This window comes from Parasteatoda tepidariorum, chromosome 6 (genome assembly GCF_043381705.1).
Source record: "Parasteatoda tepidariorum isolate YZ-2023 chromosome 6, CAS_Ptep_4.0, whole genome shotgun sequence".
NCBI lineage: Eukaryota > Metazoa > Arthropoda > Arachnida > Araneae > Theridiidae > Parasteatoda > Parasteatoda tepidariorum.
Genome location: NC_092209.1, coordinates 76,498,412 through 76,520,272, shown reverse-complemented (window position 1 = coordinate 76,520,272; position 21,861 = coordinate 76,498,412). Strand labels below are relative to the sequence as shown.

At 28.0% G+C, this 21,861-nt stretch overlaps 1 protein-coding gene across 1 annotated transcript in view; it reads right to left on the bottom strand.

The window, feature by feature from the left end:
• LOC110283103 (protein trachealess) overlaps positions 1–21,861 on the bottom strand; it is a 211,654-nt gene that overhangs the window by 157,575 nt on the left and 32,218 nt on the right. Inside the window, exon 2 of the mRNA XM_043043212.2 lies at positions 11,808–11,852. Coding sequence (XP_042899146.1) covers positions 11,808–11,852 — 45 coding nt within the window. The remainder of the gene's footprint in view (positions 1–11,807; positions 11,853–21,861) is intronic.

The following is a 21,861-nucleotide window of genomic DNA, read 5'->3' as shown; positions in this document are numbered from 1 at the left end:
AAGATCTTTCTTCCCAGTGCACTAACACAGATTTCTTAACACAAGGAAACTGATGAGTAAAACTTTTACAACAAAGGTATAATCAAAAAGTATGAAGTTCATATTTTATTATTAACTTTCTATCTATAGTGTATACTCGCTATTCAATTTTGTTCACATACATTTACATAAACGCAATTAAAAATGAAAACCGTGTGAAAAAAAATATTCAACTTGTAAACGTTTGTAAATTTTACGATAGTTTGGTAGTTTTTACCATACTTTCTTGCCAGTGCACTAACGCAGATTTTTAAGACAAATAAACCAATGAGTAATAGTTTATTATTAACTTTCTATCTATTGTGTATACTCGCTATTCAATTTTGTTTATATACATTTGCATAAATGCAATTAAAAATGAAAATCGTGTGAAAAAAAAAATATTCAACTTGTAAACGTTTGTAAATTTTACGATATTCTGGTAATTTTTACCACGCTTTTTTGTCAGTGCACTAACGCTTATTTTTTAACACAAATAAACTGATGAGTAATAGTTTATTATTAACTTTCTATCTATTGTGTATACTTGCTATTCAATTTTGTTTATATGCATTTACATAAATGCAATTAAAAACGAAAACCGTGTGAAAAAAATATTCAACTTGTAAACGTTTGTAATTTTACGATATTTTGGTAGTTTTTACCATACTTTCTTGCCAGTGCACTAACGCTTATTTTTTTAACACAAATAAACTGATGAGTAATAGTTTATTATTAACTTTCTATCTATTGTGTATACTCGCTATTCAATTTTGTTTGCATGCATTTACATAAATGCAATTAAAAATGAAAATTGTGTGAAAAAAAATATTCAAGTTGTAAACATTTGTAAATTTTACGATATTTTGGTAGTTTTTAACCATACTTTCTTGCCAGTGCACTAGCGCAGATTTTTTAAGACAAATAAACTGATGAGTAATAGTTTATTATTAACTTTCTATCTGTTGTGTATACTCGCTATTCAATTTTGTTTGCATGCTTTTACATAAATGCAATTAAAAATGAAAATTGTGTGAAAAAAATATTCAAGTTGTAAACATTTGTAAATTTTACGATATTTTGGTAGTTTTTAACCATACTTTCTTGCCAGTGCACTAACGCAGATTTTTTAACACAAATAAACTGATGAGTAATAGTTTATTATTAACTTTCTATCTATTTTGTGTACTTGCTATTCAATTTTGTTTATATGCATTTACATAAATGCAATTAAAAACGAAAACCGTGTGAAAAAAAAATATACAAGTTGTAAAGGTTTGTTTATAATGTATCCCATCCATTCAAACGTCGTGACTTTACGGAACATCTTTAAAATACTATGCATTGTATAGGGTATCAATTCTTTGGAAGCTATTCATAAGACAAAGAATTGTTTGAAAGATGCGCCAACATTTCTAACATTTCGTATCTATTACAATCATAAGATGATGGATGTCCCAGGAAAAAGATGTCTTGGAAATTCGCATAATTTAGTTATTCATAATACGACAATCAAAATTCACCTTATCTGATGTAAATCGGTCTTTCGGCGAGGACAACGAAGAACTTTATTTCATTTGAACGGCCATCTTGGGGCGACATGAATATGTATGCTTTGCCGTTTGTTTTTGTGTCAATAAAAATAAGTGAAATGTTTATTTGGAATGTTTATTTGTTGTATTAACGTTCAGCATTAAATGATTGTAAATATTTTTGTGAACCAATAACGAAAATTTTTATTTTGCTTAGTATGAATAGGGATTACGTTGGATACAAGATATAAATTATGGAAAATGTTATTCTGACCACAAATTTGAAAATGATTGATGCCCCTGAAGATGTGTGAATGTGACATACTGCAAATATTAGCATAATTATGACGCAAATTAGCTACAAATTAATGCAAAATGAGTATTAATTGCTGCAAATATTTTTGCAAACGAATAATAAAAGATTTCGCTGTATTCGGTATGATTAGAAATTAAATGCTCAGTATGATCAGAAATTAAAATTCATGCAATGCTATACGAGTACAAATTGTTTTAAATGGTTTTCGGTTACAAATGGGAAAGTTTTGATGTACCGACGCTCAGAATGAATAGTAGATGCAAGTTGAATGGTAGATTTTTGACGGCATTTCCTAAGCCAGAGTCCGGGAGTCAATCAACTGAGTTAAAACGCACATGCGCATTAGAAATCCTAACCTTAGACGTTGCTGTCAGCTTCCACTGTGAACCCACCTTCATAAAAGCTTTGGTATTACGATGAGGTAAGTCTAATTTTCTGAAGAGCGTTAAAATCGTAACAATCAACTGAGTTGAGACGCCACGTTTGCACATATGCGCATTAGAAATCATAATCTCAGATGTTGCTGTCAGCGTCCACTGTGAACCCACCTTAAAAAAAGCTTTAATATTACGATGAGGTAACTGTAATTTTCTGAAGAGCATTAAAACCGTAACAATCAACTGAGTTAAGACGCCACGTTTGCACATGCTCATTAGAAATCCTAACCTTAGACGTTGCTGTCGGCGTCCACAGTGAACCCGACATAAGCTTTCATATAATCTTTAATATTACGATGAGGTAAGTCTAATTTTCTGAAGAGCATTAAAATAGTTAATTGCAGCATTGAATCTTTAAAGATACTTTTGCTTCATCTCTTGTTCATTGTCGGTAAAACTGTAAAATAAAATAACTGCAGGTTGCATTTTGAAAATAAAATAATCGCATTGAGAGTTAAAGAAAGCTAAAACATCATACTACCTCAATCACATAATCCTGCTAGTCATCAAATACTTCCGATCGCATGTTGTATTAGTAGTAAAACTAAAATCGAGTTTTGAGATCGCACATCATATTCATCGTAAAACTAAATCTGAACTGCATTTCAGTAGCTCGGTTGGCAACAACCATTTTGTGACCAATCACAAGACACTAATTTTGGAGGTAGTGCTAAATGCCACAGGGAGCACGTGTTGTAGTCTCGTACGAAGTTACAATTTGCATCTACACATTTTGAGTAAGAACTATCTTGTTTACGTAACCTTAATTTATTTTGTTTCTTTTTTACGGGTAACAAATTTTTTTTAAAGATGCCTACTGTAAATTAGACTCCATACTCATTACCGACAATTGTTATTTTGTAAGGAAAAGTATTAAAATAATTTATGAATAATAAAACAATAGTAAATAAAACAGTCTAATAAATTTTCCATCCCTTTATTTTTTTTCATCTATGGCGAAACTTCACCTCTTTAGAACCGTTTTAACGAAGTTGAAAGTGACGTCGTTAAAGCTTTGTAAGAAAAAGAAAAGTTAACACGTGACCTAGAAAAGAAAAGATCAATCAGCATGAAAATTTCAGGTCAGCATCACGGCCTCCCCTTTTACTACAATAAAAAAATTCTTACTATGCTTTCGATTTTTAAAAAGAAATTTTTTTAATTTTTGAGAGCGAGCATATAGTTTTATTTGTATTTATTATATCCGTTATAAGCATTAGATATTTCTTAATAGCATTTTACAAGTTTGATTTTCATTGTTTTTTTTGAAATATTCGTAACATTAACGTGACAATTAAATTACAAACTGGATCAAAGGATCACGATTTGTGGTTAAGACTGTACTATGTGATTACTAAAACATGGCGATCAAATTGAGAAATTTTTTAATGATAATAAGTCATCCTTTCTATTAAAAAAAATATTTATTGTTATAGTTGACAATATTCACTCATCTATGCACATGTTAAGCCAAAAACTCCAATTTGTCTAATTGCTGACTTTTAGCAAAAAAAATTTTGTTTTAGATATTGAAACCGCAGATTTTGTAAATATCTACACGTTATTATTGCTATTATTATTTTAACCATTTTACTCAATCCATCACGTGTTCAGATACTAAAAGCAGCTCACGTTACCTGATTAAAAACTTCATTCGCTTCAAAAACATATAAATAAGAAATAACGGTTGACATGTTTCAAGTGCTCAAAAATGAACACCCATTTTCAAGAGTTGCCTGGCGTGAATGAAAAGAAACAAAAGTGATTTGAAATATAAAGTGTATAATTGCTGACGAAAAATAGAAAAAAGGGGAGAAACAAAGTTAGAGATACCACAGTAGTCGAGAGAGAGAAAAAATGAAAAACAGGCGAAGAAACAGGCAAATAAAGGTAAGTCCGAGAGGGGCAAATCAGGGTAAGATGCATTTCCACGCCTTATGAAGAGGTAGTGAGGAACTAATGTCGTTAACACGGAAATCAGCTATCATATGAATAAAACAAAATTTCAGATCATTAAGATGTGACTGGGGTGGAAATAATTTTGTCACTATCGAAATTGAATTAATGTCCAAGATTCCAACAATGTGCAGCAATTGGTTATTTTTCGTATTCTCGATCCAACGGAGATTTAACAGAGATCACCTCTGTGCGACAGAGATTTAAAAAAAAATTATTGCATATAACTCTGACAAAACAAATTTAATAAAGACACAAACGATGACTATTAGATAGCTACTTTGAAATAATTTAAAATTGAATACTGTAATGTATAATTAAACGATTGTACAATTTTTTAAACGAAAGAAACTAGGGAAATAAATGCTACAGCAATATTATCATAAACAAACAGACTTTCGAAGACTTCGTAAGAGCAGTTTTTTTTTTTTTTACCTGTCACCCAACGCGGATTGTTAAATTTATGTGAGAAAGTGTCAATTCTTCAAAACGAAAAAAACTAAAAAAACTTGAGTACGTGATGCTACGCTACCTGTCCTTATGTCTAAAAAAAGTCCCACGCTATAGAATTAGAGAAAGCGGCTTTATCTTGAAAGCTCCATCTTTTGAAGAAGCTATAAATTTCGAGCTCAATGTTTATAAGTTTGGATTATCAGGGCTTGTTATAACTCTTTCAAACGACATTATTTTCTTTTTGCAATGCCATTGGTAGAATGTGTTTTTGTTTCAGTCAAAATGTATTTTTTTCCCGCAACGACACGCTAAAAAAAAGTATGTGTATAATGAAAATAAATATTTCCACCGGCATAGTAGAGTACAGGCGCAAAATTAAGCAGTTTCTGACGTTTGGTCTGTGGATCATTGATAACCTTTCGATGATATTTTAGTTTCTGGGTCTATGGGAACACCAAAAAGTTCGGTACCTTTCATCGAAACGTTCATTCTATGTAACAGCTTCTCAACATTCTATGCAGCAACTACTATTAACAATGTAAAATTAACAATGGCAAATCACACTGTTAGGCCTAATCACTTCACTTCTTCTTAAGTAGAGAGTACCCAATGGGATACCTGCAAGTGACGTAGTGTGGGCATCTCGATCCTGATTGGTTGTTAAAACGTGATATTTGTTTACGCTAGCAACTGTTCTTTGCATTCTATTTTGGATAAGCCAAGCCCGTCAAGTGTCAATTATCTTACATTCTATATTCTTACACAATGTCTTCAATGCTTTCACTATATATTTTCTTACTTAATACAAAAACAGATACGAAGCCATGTAGAACATAAACAAATCAATCGAAGTTGCCAGGTACACAAAACAGAAATATATCACTGTTACAATGAAATACATAAGCAAATAATAATTATGGTAAGTAGAAAATTTAGATGACAAATAATTATATTTCATTAAATTTGATGTGGGATACAGCACTGTATTTAATTAACTTCACGTTAATTAACATTCTATTTTATGTGGAGAAACTTAGCTCAACTTTAGAACACCATTTCGCTTATAACCGATCAGCTGGCACTTTCGTCATACGTCACATGCGCGGGTATCCGTGATTTTTTTCTTCTTGAAATGCAAATACCTAATTAAATATGGTTTCATTACATGTGATGAAATTTGGCTAACTTGGTGAATTTTAGTTACTTTATCATGATTCATGAGAGCATGGCATAAAAAACATTTATTCGGCTAAATTACCTTTTCAGTTTCGTATTTTACTAAACGCGTGATAGCAGGAACTATAGTTTTGAAAACCAGAATTTCGGATAAATCGTAACCATATGAAAGGAAAAATTACCAAATGAACTGTTTAAATACCGTATCTTTTGGTTTTATTTACCAGGATTGCGGTTTTGCATTTTTTTACGGCTAATGTTATTACCATACAGTACGTTAATTTTAACAGAATTGTTTTTTTTTCCGTGTACAATAAAATTAAACGTAATGAAAATAAATATTTAGTATTTAAATTAAACGCATATTCATTAAAAACTGTCACCAAATGAGTACTATTTTTATCCATGAATAAATAATACGTGTTTTTGGACAAAGAAAAAAAAAAGAATTTACCTGCGACAGAGTTTTGTCCTCGATATGTCAGCAATATCTCTTGTCGCTTGATTTATGCGCATGCGCTGACAACACTCCGGCTATAAAAAAAATAATGTTTTCGTACAAACTTGGCAAATCTTTTCTTTGTATGACTGAGCTGAGTTAGAGACGTAGTGCATCTATGTATTAAAAAAAGAAAAAAAAAGAAAAGAAAAATAGGAAAAAAAAGGATCGAAAGTGTCAAAAGATTTTTCTTCCTCATACTCATTAACCCGTTTTCTTGTAATATACGCGCATGCCCCGAATGTAAATCAAAATTTATTTTTAGAGATTTTTATTTTCATTTTGTAACTCGAATTCTTTTTTAAAAATGGACAAGCTGATTTCTGAGCTTGGTTTGACAGATCGAATTGAAAGTATCTTGAAAATCTAAAAGTTTCAGCAGTGCAATTTAGAAATTATAAACACTGAAACTTTGGTTCAGAAGTTATACGTGCTAAACCTGTAAGAGATAGTCTAACTGTTGCTTGACATTAAAAGCATCAGGACAAAAATATTAAATCTTCGACTTTATGTTTTAGGCATCTTTTTTTAAATGTATGTTTTTTATTCGTAGTTTTTGTCATCGATTAAAAATGAAATACGTCGGTACAGTTTATTCACGCCATGTCTCCATTTTATCTTGTATTTCCTATTTTATAACATATGCCACGAAATGAACTGGAAAATTAGAAGCAACATCATACACCAGACTAAAAAGTATCTTTAAACAAACTGTCGAAAAATTAGTAAAGTATTGGGACAAAATAAAAAATGTGAAGAAAGAAGAAACTACCGAAATCTTGAATTTTGTGAATCTTAAAACACTAAACAGCCCTCTTCAATTTGTTTAGGGTAAAGGTGGTCAAAGGAAGTAAAAAGCCTGAGTATTTGAATTTTGATTTCTAGACAAGTGTGGTATTGATTCATATATTTTTTTCCGAATCGAATGGAACCAAACCCAGGGAGACAGAAATAATAGTTTACAAGTTGTGTGCGTTTTATGCATAAAATGTATTTCTTTATGTATTTCTTTATGTATATGTATTTTTTTGACAAGCGTAAATTAGCTTTATTCATAGTTTTATCTGGTAAGAATTATATATTATTTCAAAAATCTATTTTCATTTTATAATTATATTTTCATTTTAAATTCAAACGCCGTTTAATATTATTTTATGTGCCAAAACGCATCTCCATAAGAGAGCAAAATAATAATCAAATAACTAAAATAATCAAAAATAAACTCAATCCACTCAAAAATTCATTAAAACAAATTTTTTTTAACTGTTTAACGTTGCTTGGAATGATGTTTTATCTACCAAAAGGAAATTATTTTTTTCCGGGAAAATCGGGAGCCATTATAGAATTCCATTTCTTTTCTAACTACTAATGCGATTAAAATTGCATTATTAATATCTAACTATAAAAGCACCACTCAATAGCTCTAAATAAATCTATTTAAAAAAGTATATAATAAATAAACCGTATTATAGTCGTAAAAACAATTAAAATTGACCTCATACATAATTTCATGAAATGAACAGAATTAACATATATTTTTTTAAAAATTAATTGCCATTAAATAATTCCATTTCCTTACTCTCTGCGACTGCTGTCTAAATTGTTTTATTATCCAATTATAAAAACACCACTCAATACAAAATCAAAATAATTCTAATTTAATCTATTTACAAAAATATATAATAAATCAACATTATTATTGCCGTGAAAAGCAATTTAAATTGACTTGATATGTAATTTCATCAAGCAAACAGAATGATATATTTTTTTTAAAAAATTCAGTGTCATTAGTTAATTCTATGACTTTTTTCAGTACGAATGCGGTAAAAATTGTTTGAGCACCGCTTAATACAAAATCAAAATAATTCTAAGTCAATCTATTTATAAAAATATATAATAAATCAGCATTATTATAGCCGTAAAAAGCAATTTATATTGACTTGATATGTAATTTCATCAAGCAAACGATATTGATATATTTTTTATCCAGCAAAAGATATTGATATATTTTTCAACAAGCAAACGATATATTTTTTTAAAAATCCATTGTCGCTAGATAATTCTACAACCTTTCTCAGTACAAATTCTTTTATTAAAATTGTTTTATCAAAAACTAATTATAAAAACACCACTCAATGCGAAATCAGAAAAATTTTAAATCAATTCATTTCAGAAATACAATAAATCAACATTATTTTGACCGGTTTCAATCTACGGAATAAAAAAAAAGAATGGAATTAAATGCTTTTTATTATGTAAATTTATCTCAGCACAGCGAGCTAGAACTCAAGGTCGTTCTGTATGTAGAGCTTTACGTTGTTGTCAAAAAGATGTTTTAAAAATAATGGCGATTTCTGAGTTATTACCTAACATTACAAATTTTATCCTTGAGGCTGCTGTCCAAAGTAAGAGAGAGTTTTTGTTTTCATTTTTTAAGATAAATGTTTTTTTTTTCTTTTTCGAATACTCTCGGATGAAGTCACAAGTTCTATCGTAAGTTAGTCGTGATTTTGGAAACTTGGAACAAATTAGCTTTAGTTGGTCATTTAAGATTTTTTCTAATTCCTTTTTTTTCTGGCGCTTTAGTAAAATGTATTTCTATTGTAAACAGAAGCTATTTGTTCCACTGTGGAGTTTATACGACGGGTAATTATATGAAAGACTTATTTAACTGGTTGCGATTTTTTGACTTTTTTTTTGTTCAATTTAATGTTAAATTGAGTAAAAAATAAATTTACTCATTAAAAAACTCATTATTTTTAAAAATTTTTTCCACCTTTTCTCTGAATTCTTTCAGTTGAAGTCGCAATTGACCAGCCTTAGTTTCTTTCTTTTTTTTGGAAACTTCGAATTAACTAGCTTCAGTTGGCCATTTACGAATTTTTCGAATTCCTTTTTTTTCTTGCTCTTTTTTAATATATTGCTATTGAAAACAGGAGCTATTTGTTCTATCAAGGAATTCATGCGATAGGTGATTACATGAAGGACTTATCTTTCAAGATTGTGATTTTTTATACTTTAGTTTAGTTGCTGTAAATCTGATATTAAATTTTAAAAAAAAATTAACCACTACAAACTTCCTTCTTTTATTTTTGCACATTTTTTCGAACTTTTCTCAGTAATTGGTTTTAATTGTGATTTTGTAAAATAGGAATTAATTAGCTCGAGCTAATAATTCACGAATTTTTCCAATTCCTTTTTTTCTGGCATTTTTAATAAATAACAAGGTAAAAAATTCATAAAAATTCGCTTGAAAATTCATACAGACAACAAACTATCTATTATAAACAAGAGCTATTTGTTCTGAAGTTAAAATTTTTACCATTGTCATGTTATGATATGAAGAAATGTTACTCATTTTTCAAGGTTGTCATTTATAACCTGCATTTTAATTTGTTGAGAACTCAAAATTAGAATGAATCTATAAATAATAACAGTAACTAACAACTGTTACAACAGTAGCCAATTGTTTGGTCAAGAAAATTATATTCTGCTGTAGTGCATATATATAAGTAGAAATCAGAATGTTAATTACTTTTATAATGAATAAAGTTTTCATGATATAGATTTCTGATTTACAAAAATGAACTTAGAAGCAATAATGACAATGATAAAAAAAAACATTAAAGCTTTTTTAAAAAAATAATGAAAATTTCTTTTATCAGTGGTTTATCAATTTAAATTGAAAATAAGAGGAAATAAATTTACACAAACAAGTTAACGCTCTCTTAAATAAACGCATTTCTATTGTTTTCTTAAATATAACTTACACAAAAACTTGTTTTCGTTAAGTTAAATAGTGAAATTCAAGGTAACTTGTTTGATTAAGTCACATAAAACAACAAAATAATTTTATTAAACTACAACTTTTTGATCCTAATCTGTAGTAGAATGTTTTTGTAATGCATGTAGAAGAAAATTTATTTTTAAATTTTTTTCGACAGAAATTTTAATTCTCAGAAAAAACATGAGCCCTTAATATATTTATTTTTTTCTGTTGCTGTTGTTAATATTGTTGTTTTTAAAAGTTAAATATTGTTCTTGATCTATTGCAAAGTTAATATATAAAGTTCTATTGTAAAGTTAAATACTGTATTGAGTTCTTTTAAACTTTGACTAAATTTCAATAACTTCAGGTTCATGATGATTATTGCATGAGCAAAAGTGACACAAGTGGATAAGTGGATTACAAAATAAGAAAAATTTACCAAAAATCCATTATTTGGTTCTTTAGATACTAAAGAAATTCGCATTTTTCTAAGTAATATACAACCATTCGTGAACCAACAGGAGGTTTTTCCTATCAAGTTTTTAAGAAAAGTTTGAATTTGTGAAGACCTATTTGCGGTTCTCGCAAACAAAGTTGCTTTTTCTAGTTAAGGAATTTTCCAATATTCTCCCAACTATAAAAAGTTCCTTGCGCATCAGTTTTTTTTAAAAAAATTTTATTAAAATGTTATCAGTTACTTGTTGACGCGTCTAGTTTAATTTTAAGTGCATTTGATTGGCTCAATACTTTGATTTTTTAAGTAATAGAATTAAGGTGGGTTTTTCGAAGAAATTTTTGGTGAAAAAACAAAACTATGTAACAAACTAGACTGCATAAAAAAAACTAGTTATAGCAAACCCTCAGGTTTGTTATAACTTTATACAGATACCATAAACCATTTAAATTTATTTAAATACCTACTAACAACGTATCTAAGTAAAAAGTTTAATTCAAAAAAATGTGCTTAACTGAATTAACTAAATGCAGCTTTGTAAGCCCCTTCTAGTTATCAATAATTTAAGCCATACTTTAGGTTGTAACTTTAAAACTAACTATTATTTTACTTAAGACTTCTTTTAATTCTACTGGTCTTCTGTTAAAATTTGAAAAACATTGAATAAAAATAGCATTTTTTTAAACCTCTTTTGTCTTTTCACGAGGACCTTATAAAGGAGAAGGAAGCCTTCATAGAAAGTTCTCTTTCATCCTAATAACTAATTTAAAATTTAAAGTATTGAAAAAAAGTTATTTTTAAAAAAAAACATTTGAGCTTTTTTGTTTATTTTTGGATTATATGAACTTTATTTTCAATATTTTAAATTACTCATACAACAGAAAAGAAATTTTCCATGAACGGTTTTTCTTTCAGTGACTCCTTTTTACGAGAGCAAGAAATATTAGTGAGAAAACTTAGCTAATTTTTTTTTTTTTAACAAAATAAGCTTGAAAAAAAAAGATGACCATATGCACTTAGTGCAGGGAACTTAATCTTTCGTTTTGGGCCTTGATAATACAAAAATAATTAAATATTCCTGTTTTTTTGTTGTTATATGTTGAGTTTTTTAAATTCACATACTTGGAATGTTTAGAAAATTATTATTTTTTATAGTACAAAAACTATATTTGAGGATTAAATATTGATAAGACATACCTCGTTTGTACTATTGGTGGTCCAGGTGTATCATCATGCCCTTTTCTGAAAGAGGAAAAAAAATTATATTTTCTGAACACAGAGTTATAAGAATCATGTGAATATTAATAATTGACAAATGGATCTAATTTAATGTAATTTGAAAATATTTCATATAATATTTTTTATGTATTTTAGAATAGCTAAGCAAGCTCATAAGTGTTTAAAGTCAAATTCTGCTTCGGCATAAAAGTTAAACTTTTAAAAAAAGGACATGAAATAAATGTATTGAAAGTTATTAAAAACTTTAATTTTATAGTGTATGAAAATAAATATAACAAATACCGTATCTTTTTTTTTTGTAGTTGAGCAATAATAATTTTTTATCGTAACATATTAAATATAGTATGGTTGTTTCCTTTATCATAGTTAAACATTAATAATATTATAGTTTTTTCTCTCCGTAGTATAGCAATTATATTGTAGTTTTTTTCAATCGTAGTATCGAAATCATATCGTTGTATAGAAATCGTACTTTATCTTCGTATAGCGGATATATTTTTCAAGTTTTTTTCTTAGCGTAGAAATAACACAGTTACAAATTTTGGTTGCAGTTTTCCATGTTTTTTTTTATTGTATAATTACACTAAAAACTTACTCAGACAATAAGAAACAATTTTTCCTCAAGCATCTACTTCTAAATCTATGCTCGGAGTTGTTACTATGATTGATAGTGTAAATTAATTTTTTATCGGAGTTTTATGCTAATCCATAAACATTTCAGAAAAATTTCGCTTTTTATGCTACTCAAATATAATATTTAGTCATTATTTTTTTAGTTTATTGGTCTTTTCACAACACAACTGTCAACAAAACGTTTTATTTATTCCAAATGACAGTAATTTTTTCTTATAGATGTTTTCAAAATTAATCGCAGATCATTTAACTTATTAACAATTCAGTACCTGCTCTGCACATTTAAAGAAAACTAATCAATTAACTTCGAAACAACCGAAAATCGAAACAACCCATATAACTTTTATTCAACCATTTTGCCCCTAGCTATGCGCACACATTGACTTTATATATGCGCATTAACAAGTCGGTGTAAGCATATAATATTTCATCTGTCATTGTTTGATACGTTCCATAACGACATTTGGCGGTTTCTAGCATCGCCATTTCTCACATAAGGTATCATTTTCAGCGCCCATCTCCATTGCCTTTGGCTCTTTAATTGTAACGGATGGCGGCGTTTTGTTATGTCATGTATAGTGCTACAAGAGCCGTAATTACGTATTGAGTTATTCTGTAAGTGCAATTAAAATATGTGTATTTGTCATTTTTCAAATCCCATTTCCTTTTTTTTCATTCGTTTATTCCACTGGAGCTTTTCATCTTCCTTATAAGTACAACCAACTAAATGTTGCATTGATAACAATATGAATAATTCTAAATTAATTTGTTGTGAATTTTTTTATTTACGAAATTTTTTTTATTATTAAAGTTTTTTGTTGAGAGTTTTAACTATTTCGATGTAAATTATAAAAACTCAACGATGCTTATTTTACAGTTTTTTACTGAAGTTTATAAATAAGTTTTAAAATTATATTTATATAATAATTATAAATATTTTTTTATTTATAATTAAAATAATTCATTATAAAAAATTCAATGACAATATTTATGGAATTATAATTTTTTAAAATTTACTTCATAAAGATATATTTATAAGAAATTCATTACTGTTCTTCATTATTTCGTAATTTAGAAATCGAAAATTTTAACTTCATAGTTTCTTCCAGAAATAACTTCGTAAAATCCATAAATTTTAAGCTTTCCAAGGAAAAAAAAATACGAAAACGCATTCAACAATTTCTTTAATATTTCTAAATTTAAAGAGTTTATTACCTGGTGTGTGATTTACCATATTTTGCGCAAAACATTTTCGTCTCAGCTGTTAAGCGGACTACAGTTTATGCATTTTTGTTTATTTTGGAAAGTTTTTGGTTGCTTTATAACCAATTTAAATCTTAAGCAAATTACAGTACTTTTCAGTTAATCGGGAGAAAGAGATAAGTCGCCAAAAAATTTATACCACTGCCAAACTTTTTTTTCTTTCTTTTTTTTTTAATTTTATTTATTTTTGAAACAAATAAAAAAAAAATAGTGCGTGGAGTCCCTCCGCGTGGAAGAAGTTAAACTTCATAACCTGCGACGTTAATTGCAGAAGAATCAGCAGTCGTAGAAGGATCACTACTTCTATTCAACGACTCTTTTTTCTGCTCCGCTCGCTTCCGTGCTCTGTAATCACNGAAATCAATTAATTGTTCATAAGCACCAAATATGATAGATCTCGATAATACCAACAAATGTATAAAAACGTAAAATCTTAATTTGGAAAAATTCAATTAAAGCTTCGTATTCTTTAACACATTTCCTCGACATTTATCAAAAAACGAAACGTTCGTAACATCTCTGGAATCTACCAAAGGCGTCTATAGTTCGATGTAACTATAGACGTCTTACCGGAATCATGAGAACGTTTCAGGCGTCAGGGTGGAATTTCTAATTTCAATAGATAACCATTTCACGGAAATTAAGTGAAACAATTATCAACTCCACAAGATCCTTCATAAAAACAATTATATCCTCAGTTAAAGATATTATTTTTCTTCTTCGTTCATAAAGTAATAAGTATTATGCGTAGGAGGCAGAAAATCATATTCCGGAAAATACGCCCTTGTACTTATTATACTACGCCCGTCACAGAAGCGAAGGACCCCGTTGAAAAATTCGAATAATAATAACGAAATAAACTACAAAAATTAGCTCTACACAGAGGGTGGTATTATACGATCAAGTGTAAAAAGACCACCTCATATCGGAAGGCATAAAACAAAATTGGAAGCATTCGCATTTTGCGAACTTATATCTCATATTTCATTCAGTTTGGTTAACCTATGGCTGGCACCTATATAGTGTCACAATTGTCGGCAATATATCAACAATAATTACTGCTGCCAAAATGGGGTTTGAAATAATATTGTCTCAGATGGATTTCTCACTTGGTGGTCTTGGCTCCTGCCAGTGTTTGAAAACCCTGCCCGCTGTTTGCTCAATGGTATGAATGTTGTCGTTAGTGTTTGTACTGTAGGCCATGACACTTTAATTTTATGACCATTCATCAAGCAGTTGTTTTAAAATAAAAATCTAACGCTTAAAGTCTGTGAAAGCTGACGAGTATTGTATTTTTTGTATTAAATTGGAAGTTTTGTAATTAGTTGGTGAACATTACTGGTTTGAAAAGAATAATGCGTTAGTTTAAACTACTAATTTATCAAAGATTTAAAATGAAAAAAGTTATCAGAAAAAACTGCGGAAAATTTTTTCATTGAGTTGCACAATTAAATATGTAAGCTTGTATGTTTAAGCACAATTCCTTTAATTTTTTTTTCTATAAGCTGCTGAAATTTAATAATTTCTAAACTAGGTGGAATTAAAAGCAACCGTTTTTTAATATTTTTCATTATTAGGATAATTTCTCCATTTTAATAATGAAAAATATATCATTTTTGTAATTTTGTATTTAAATTATATTTTAAGATCATGCAATTGAATTAATGTTTAAAAATCATGCAGAAATTAAGTCAGTTATACCATACATTTGTTTTGCATTTTAAGACCTAAAATAGCCCTGATTTGTTTTATATTATATTTAATAACCGACGTTGGACAGTCGATCTAATTCTGAGTTTACTACTATCAATGTTTAACTAAGTAGCCTTCTAATTTTGAGAACAATCCAGAAGACTTGGGAGCTCTTGGATCAAGCATTGTTATAAATTAGTCTTTGTGGGAGACTGTTTGATGGAACTAACCCACATTTGCTTAATATAAGGAGGAAAACCACGAAAGGCTTCCACTGTTAATCCGAAGTCAAAAGGATTCGAACTCCTGATCCCACTGAAGGCACTTTATGTCAGCAATGTGGTTTATGTATAATTTGAGTAATACAAGATTGAAATTAAATTAAATATGAAATATAAACTCTGGTCACTGATAAACAATTAATTTAATTTAATAAATTGACTTTTATATTTATAAAATTTCAGTAACTTACTAAATGTTTACCAGGCATATTGGTAAACTTTGTAATTCAGTGTTTAGAAATTTCTAATAAAAAGCAATGAATTTTCGAAAAAAAACAAAAGTTAAAGAATAGCACTTCTCACAAAAGCATTAAAAGCAAATAATGGGATATTACCATCAACAATTTTTCAAGCTTGTTCTGTACTAAAACATATCCTTATCTGCCATATTCATATAACAGTATAATATTAAGTAATAATTGAGTTTTTTTCAATACCTTATACCAAAAGCTTACCAAATAGCAGTGATTTATCACTAAGTAAATATTTAAAAACAATTTTATATACAACAAACAATTTAGATACAAGAATGGGAGCATTCTTGACCAAAAACTTTATCTTCAGGATCAGAAAACAATTTATCCAAGATACTTCATCAATCTAGATAAAATTTTATTCATAACTAGAATGAGCTACATCATATTGTTGAAGGTGTTGCCCATATTGCAAAAGAAACCTCATTACTTGATTCAATCACTTCGGAACGTCAGAACTGTTGCCATTCCCACCTCCGCAAATTAAATACCGAAAATAATCTTCGGTTAAGAACTCTCCCCCGCCCTAGCTTGTCACTCCGTTTACCCTTATCGAAAACTTCGTCTTACATTACTTCCTTTTGACCGATTTTTAAGTTATTAAAAAATGGCATCAGTTTTTCCCAAACATGTGATAGGGTGATAAATGAAATCGCCATGATTGTATGCGAATGAAAAATGAACCTAATGTAAAAAATAATTTGAGAAATAGTTGTTTTTTCCCCCCTCTAGTCTGTCATATATTACTTGTTATTTGAAATCGGCACCATATAATGAGATTTTGAATTAGCTATTCATATTGCTTTTTTTAATCAGGAAATCATTATTAGTAAACAAGGTATAGTCTAGTTCTTTTGAAAATATTCTTGTATATATCAAATTCGAAATGATTTTTAATTTTTTTTTTATAAATTATGAACATTTTTACTAAGAAAGTATTATTAATAAATTAAATTTGACCTATTTTCATAAGTATTCTAGCATATTTTAAATGCGAAATAAATTTTATTTATTTATCTTTGTATCATAATTTTAAAAATTAATCACATCTACGAAGGAAACGCTTTTCCGACATTCAAAATATTTATATGTGATGAATTTATTTAAGAAAATATTTTTAAAAAAAATAACTTCAATAAACGAAAATTGCTTTGTCCATTTTACTTATATTTTTCTATTGGTTATTGTTCAGATTGAATTTTTTTATTAAGAAAACATTATTGTTAGACAAGATATGATGCAGTTCTTTTGTAAATATTCCTTTATATTTGAAATCAAAAATATTTTTTTTTATTTTTTTTTTAATTTTTAATTTTAAAAGCAAATCTAATTTTGAAGAAATATTTGGAATATTTAGGAAAATAAATTAACTAGGAAAATATAATCAATAAGCAAAATTTGGCCTATTTCCTTCATAAGCATTCTTTCAGATTTTAAATTTGAAATAATTTATATTTTTATTTATTTATTTGTTTATTTACTATTATTATTATAATTTGATATCACAATTTTAAAAACTAATCACGCTTTAAGGAAGCTTTTTTTCCGATATTCAGAATACTTATATGTGAGGTATTTATTTTAGAAAATTATTTATGAGAATAACATAATTAAACAAATATTGATTTATTTATTTCGCTAATATTCAACCTGTTTGTTACTCAAATTTATTTTTTTTATCAAAAAAAATTATTAATATGCAAGATATTGTCCAGTTCTTTTGCAAATATTCTTATATAATTTAGATTTGAAATGTTCATTTATTTATTTTTTTTAATTTGAAATTTAAAAATAGAGTTAGGTAGGAAAGTTTTTCATAATTTAGATTAATTGAAAAGCAAATTATGATGACTTTTACTAAGAAAATATTATGAATAAGCAAAATTTGAGCTTTTTCTTTCATAAGTATTCTTGTTCATTTCAAATTTAAAAAAGAAAATTCTTATTTATATTTTTTTGTGTAATAATTTAAAAAGAATTCGCATTTACGGAGGAAACTATTTTCCTCCAATATTCAGAATATTTATAGGTGATGAATTTAAAAAATATTAATGAAGAAAATATTAGTAGGAAAATAATATTAATAACCAAAAGTTGATTTATTTATTTTACTAACTTTCTTGCGTTTTTAAATGTGAAAAAAGTTACTTTTAATTCCTTTTTAAAATTAAACCACTTTTACATAGAAACTTTTTTCCAATATAAAAAATGTGTTGTAATGGTTTTTAGTAAGGAAGTATTGTTGATGAACAAAATTTGATTTTTTAATTCAAATATGTATAATAACTACAGATATTCTCTCTGTAAATATTTTTTTTATATTTTAAATGGGAAAAACTTTTTTAATTTTAGATATGAAAATATGTCTTTTTTAATTTTTTTAAACTCTAATTTTAATAATAAATAATAATACTAAGAAATGTTTTTTAATTATCGAATTATTAAAAACTAAGTAGTGATAATTTTTATTACGAAAATATTATTAATTAACAAGATTTAATCTATTTCTTTTGTAGACATTTATTATATTTTAAATTAGAAATTTGAAAGACATTTTTGTATATTTATTTTTACTTAGTAAAATATCAGAAATTTTTTTTTAATATTCGAAACATTTTAAGACAAGCTCTGAGATTTCGTCGTTCTTCTTAAATTTTATTTCATTTATAGAAATAGTCAATTCTAAAAGCTTTCTGTACTATTTTATGAAATTAATACAATTAACGAAAAATATTTGGATAGAAAATAATAGATGTAATTTATAATTATCCTAATCTGTTAAACTTTTTTTTGGAATAGAATTTCCATCATTTAAAAATCAGTTTGTTTGTTACACACAGATCATAAAATAAAATTAATAATTTTTTTCAGGTACAGCTATTAATAACTTATTGATTTTCATTTTCAATCTAAAATCCTTCAATTGTCACACAGATATAGTCGTTCATAAAACTGTTAATCGCAATTTTTTTTAAACTAACAATCAATTTAAGCCTTATCGAACAAAAGCTATTTTTTTGTGGATCAAAACTCTACTTAAAAATTCAGATCAGCTTTCTACTCAGGAAACATACAAAAAGCATAAACATAAAAATATGTTATAATATTTCGATACCCTTCGATGATTTTAAATTCATTCCCAGACGTCTAATCGAAACAATAAACATCTGCCGATGATTTGAATCAGTGAACAAGCTGATCGATATAAAAAATAACAAACGAATCCATCTTTGTAAATTTCTATACACCCGGTTTTCCCATCCTATTATTATTCCTCCTATCTTAGAGCTATTAATTTAGGATATAACTAGTTTCATATCATCTTCAGTACAGTGACAAATAATAATCATAATTATTATCGACAAAAACATCCCGGTAGGTAAGTTTCCGTTGCATTCATCTCAGCAATCATTAAAATCCCATATTGTTCTTCTATTTTTTGGCCAACGATTTCATATAATAAAAGCTCGTTGAAAATCATGAATAATTTATTTTGGATGAATAGCGGCCACAATAGATGGAACGGAATACTGCTGCCATTCCAACTTCAATGAAGAGCCAAAAAAAGAAAGAAAACGACTTGGAGCTACAAAAATCGTCTGCGTATACAACTTTATCGGAGTTAGTCATCGGCGACTTATTTTTTCCATTTAGAACTAACGAGCATAAATCGCTTGAATCAGAAACCTTACCGCACCTTTTTAATTAATCGCTAAGAAAATTGGATTCTAAAGCTAACGGACAGCCCTATTGGATGAAAAATTATTATTATTTTTTTTTTTATCTTTAGAAAGGATTTGTTACATTTTTTGTCTAGTTTTTTTGGCATCTCAAATTAGTCGTATTTAGAAGATAAACAATTGTACGTAGAAACTTTTTGTATGGTTTTAATAACGTTGTTAGTTTTTTTAAAGACTTATTATGTGCTTTGGAAATAAGAAAAAAATGAAGGAAATGCATTTGAGCAATTTTTTTATTACCATCTTAACAGTGGATTATTTTAACTAATGGACTATTTTTTTCATAAAGATTTTGCTCATTATTGTTTTTCAGTTGTTTAACCCTTTGACGCAGATAGAACACCAGTGTTTCTTACATATTTTTTTCTATACTCTCATTAGAAGCAAAAATATAGTTGGTATTTTTTCATTATAATAAACAGTCTAATAGTTACTAAAAAAACTGTAAGAATATCGGAATCATGTTTGTTCTAAAAAATAAAATAATAAGAAAAAGGATTGAATTTTTTTAATTATTTATATTCGAAATTTCTTCAGTAATTTATTTTGTAAACTGAAGAAATTTCAACAGTGAATAACTTTTTCCCTTAGTTCTAAATAAGGGCAAATTTAAAAAAATTATTGTTTGGAAGACTTTAACATTTAACGCAGAAAAAAACATCGCTGTTTTTTGAATGCAGTTTATTCTAAGCTACATACTCACATTCTCCCTGCTATTCCCAGTACTACGTTCTCACTAAAAAAATGCTTTTTCTGCCTTTATTTTAAGCTCGCTTTTCAGGAGGGTATTTAAGAACGAAATTATCATACAAACAATCACCCAACTCGATAAATTATTAATTTAATTGTTTTTTTATTTATAAATTCATATATTGTTATCATGAACTCATTAAAAGCCACTGAATAGCGCAACTAATCAATTTACCTGCGCAATCGAAATTAGTAGCCCAATGAGTATCTATCAGCGCAGAATCCTTCGTGATCTCATTCCAAACGGCAACAATCTTGTTTGCTTAATTGCGTTGACTTCTTCATTAATTATCTTATGTTATCTGGTCTTTACTTCCTGCAAACCACTACCCCTAGGTCAAATCTTATGGACTTGTTGTTACAGCAAAATGTCTACCTAGGCCCTGACTGCATAAATCAATTTTATTTTATATATTTTTTTCCGAAGCTGGGTAATTAAAAACCACTCAGATTTATTTCCTCGTATGATGATTTGATTTTTTTTCTTCCTTTTCTGGCTGAGCAATGTAATAACATTTTTATGTTCGAAATCTGCGTATAAACACGATGAAAGAGATAATGATACGGTTATGGATAAGAATTGCGATTATTGTAACATGATCAAGAAACAAATATTTAAAGAAAAAAAATATGTTTTTTTTTCCTCGTCAAAGTTTAACTGTGATTTCTTCTAAAGCTGAATGGAATACCTGAAAGTGGTGTAGTGAAGGTATCTCAATCCTGATTGGATGTTGAAACGTGGCATGTGTTTACATAAGCAACTGTTTTTTCCATTCTATTTCAATTAACGCTGTTTTTCGAAGATCTCTCGCCAAGGAAAATAAAAAAGCAATAGTTTAAATGCCTTACACTTGAAGCAATGTGATGATTTCAAGCTATATACATATAAGCTTACCGTGAAGAATTATCTGGGTTAGAACAGACAAATAACTTAAATATTTTAAAAATTATTAAACTTTTTTAAAAAATCATCAATTTGGTTACATTTTTCAACCTAGTTGAAAACTATCAAAATCACTACCATATTCTCAATTTGGGCAAATTTTTATGCACCCACGTAATGCAGCATTGAAGCAAGTTTTTAAATATTCGAAAATTGGACCACAAACGCTTTTAGTTTTCGCAAAACTGTGGCTTTTCTCCGTATTGACGTTTTGCGCCATTTTTAAAATAATCATACACATCTGGCTTTAGATAGGCTAAACTTGACCTAATAGACGTGAGTAACAATTGTTAACTACAGCAGTTATAAAAATAGCGCATTGTTCGCAAAAAAGCATCATTTCATTTTACGACGGAGCCTTCAAAAGCAGCCTTAAGCGAAGCCCATCAAGTATCAGATCTCTTAAGTGTCACATTCTATATTCTTTCACAAAGATTTCAATTCTTTCACTGCATA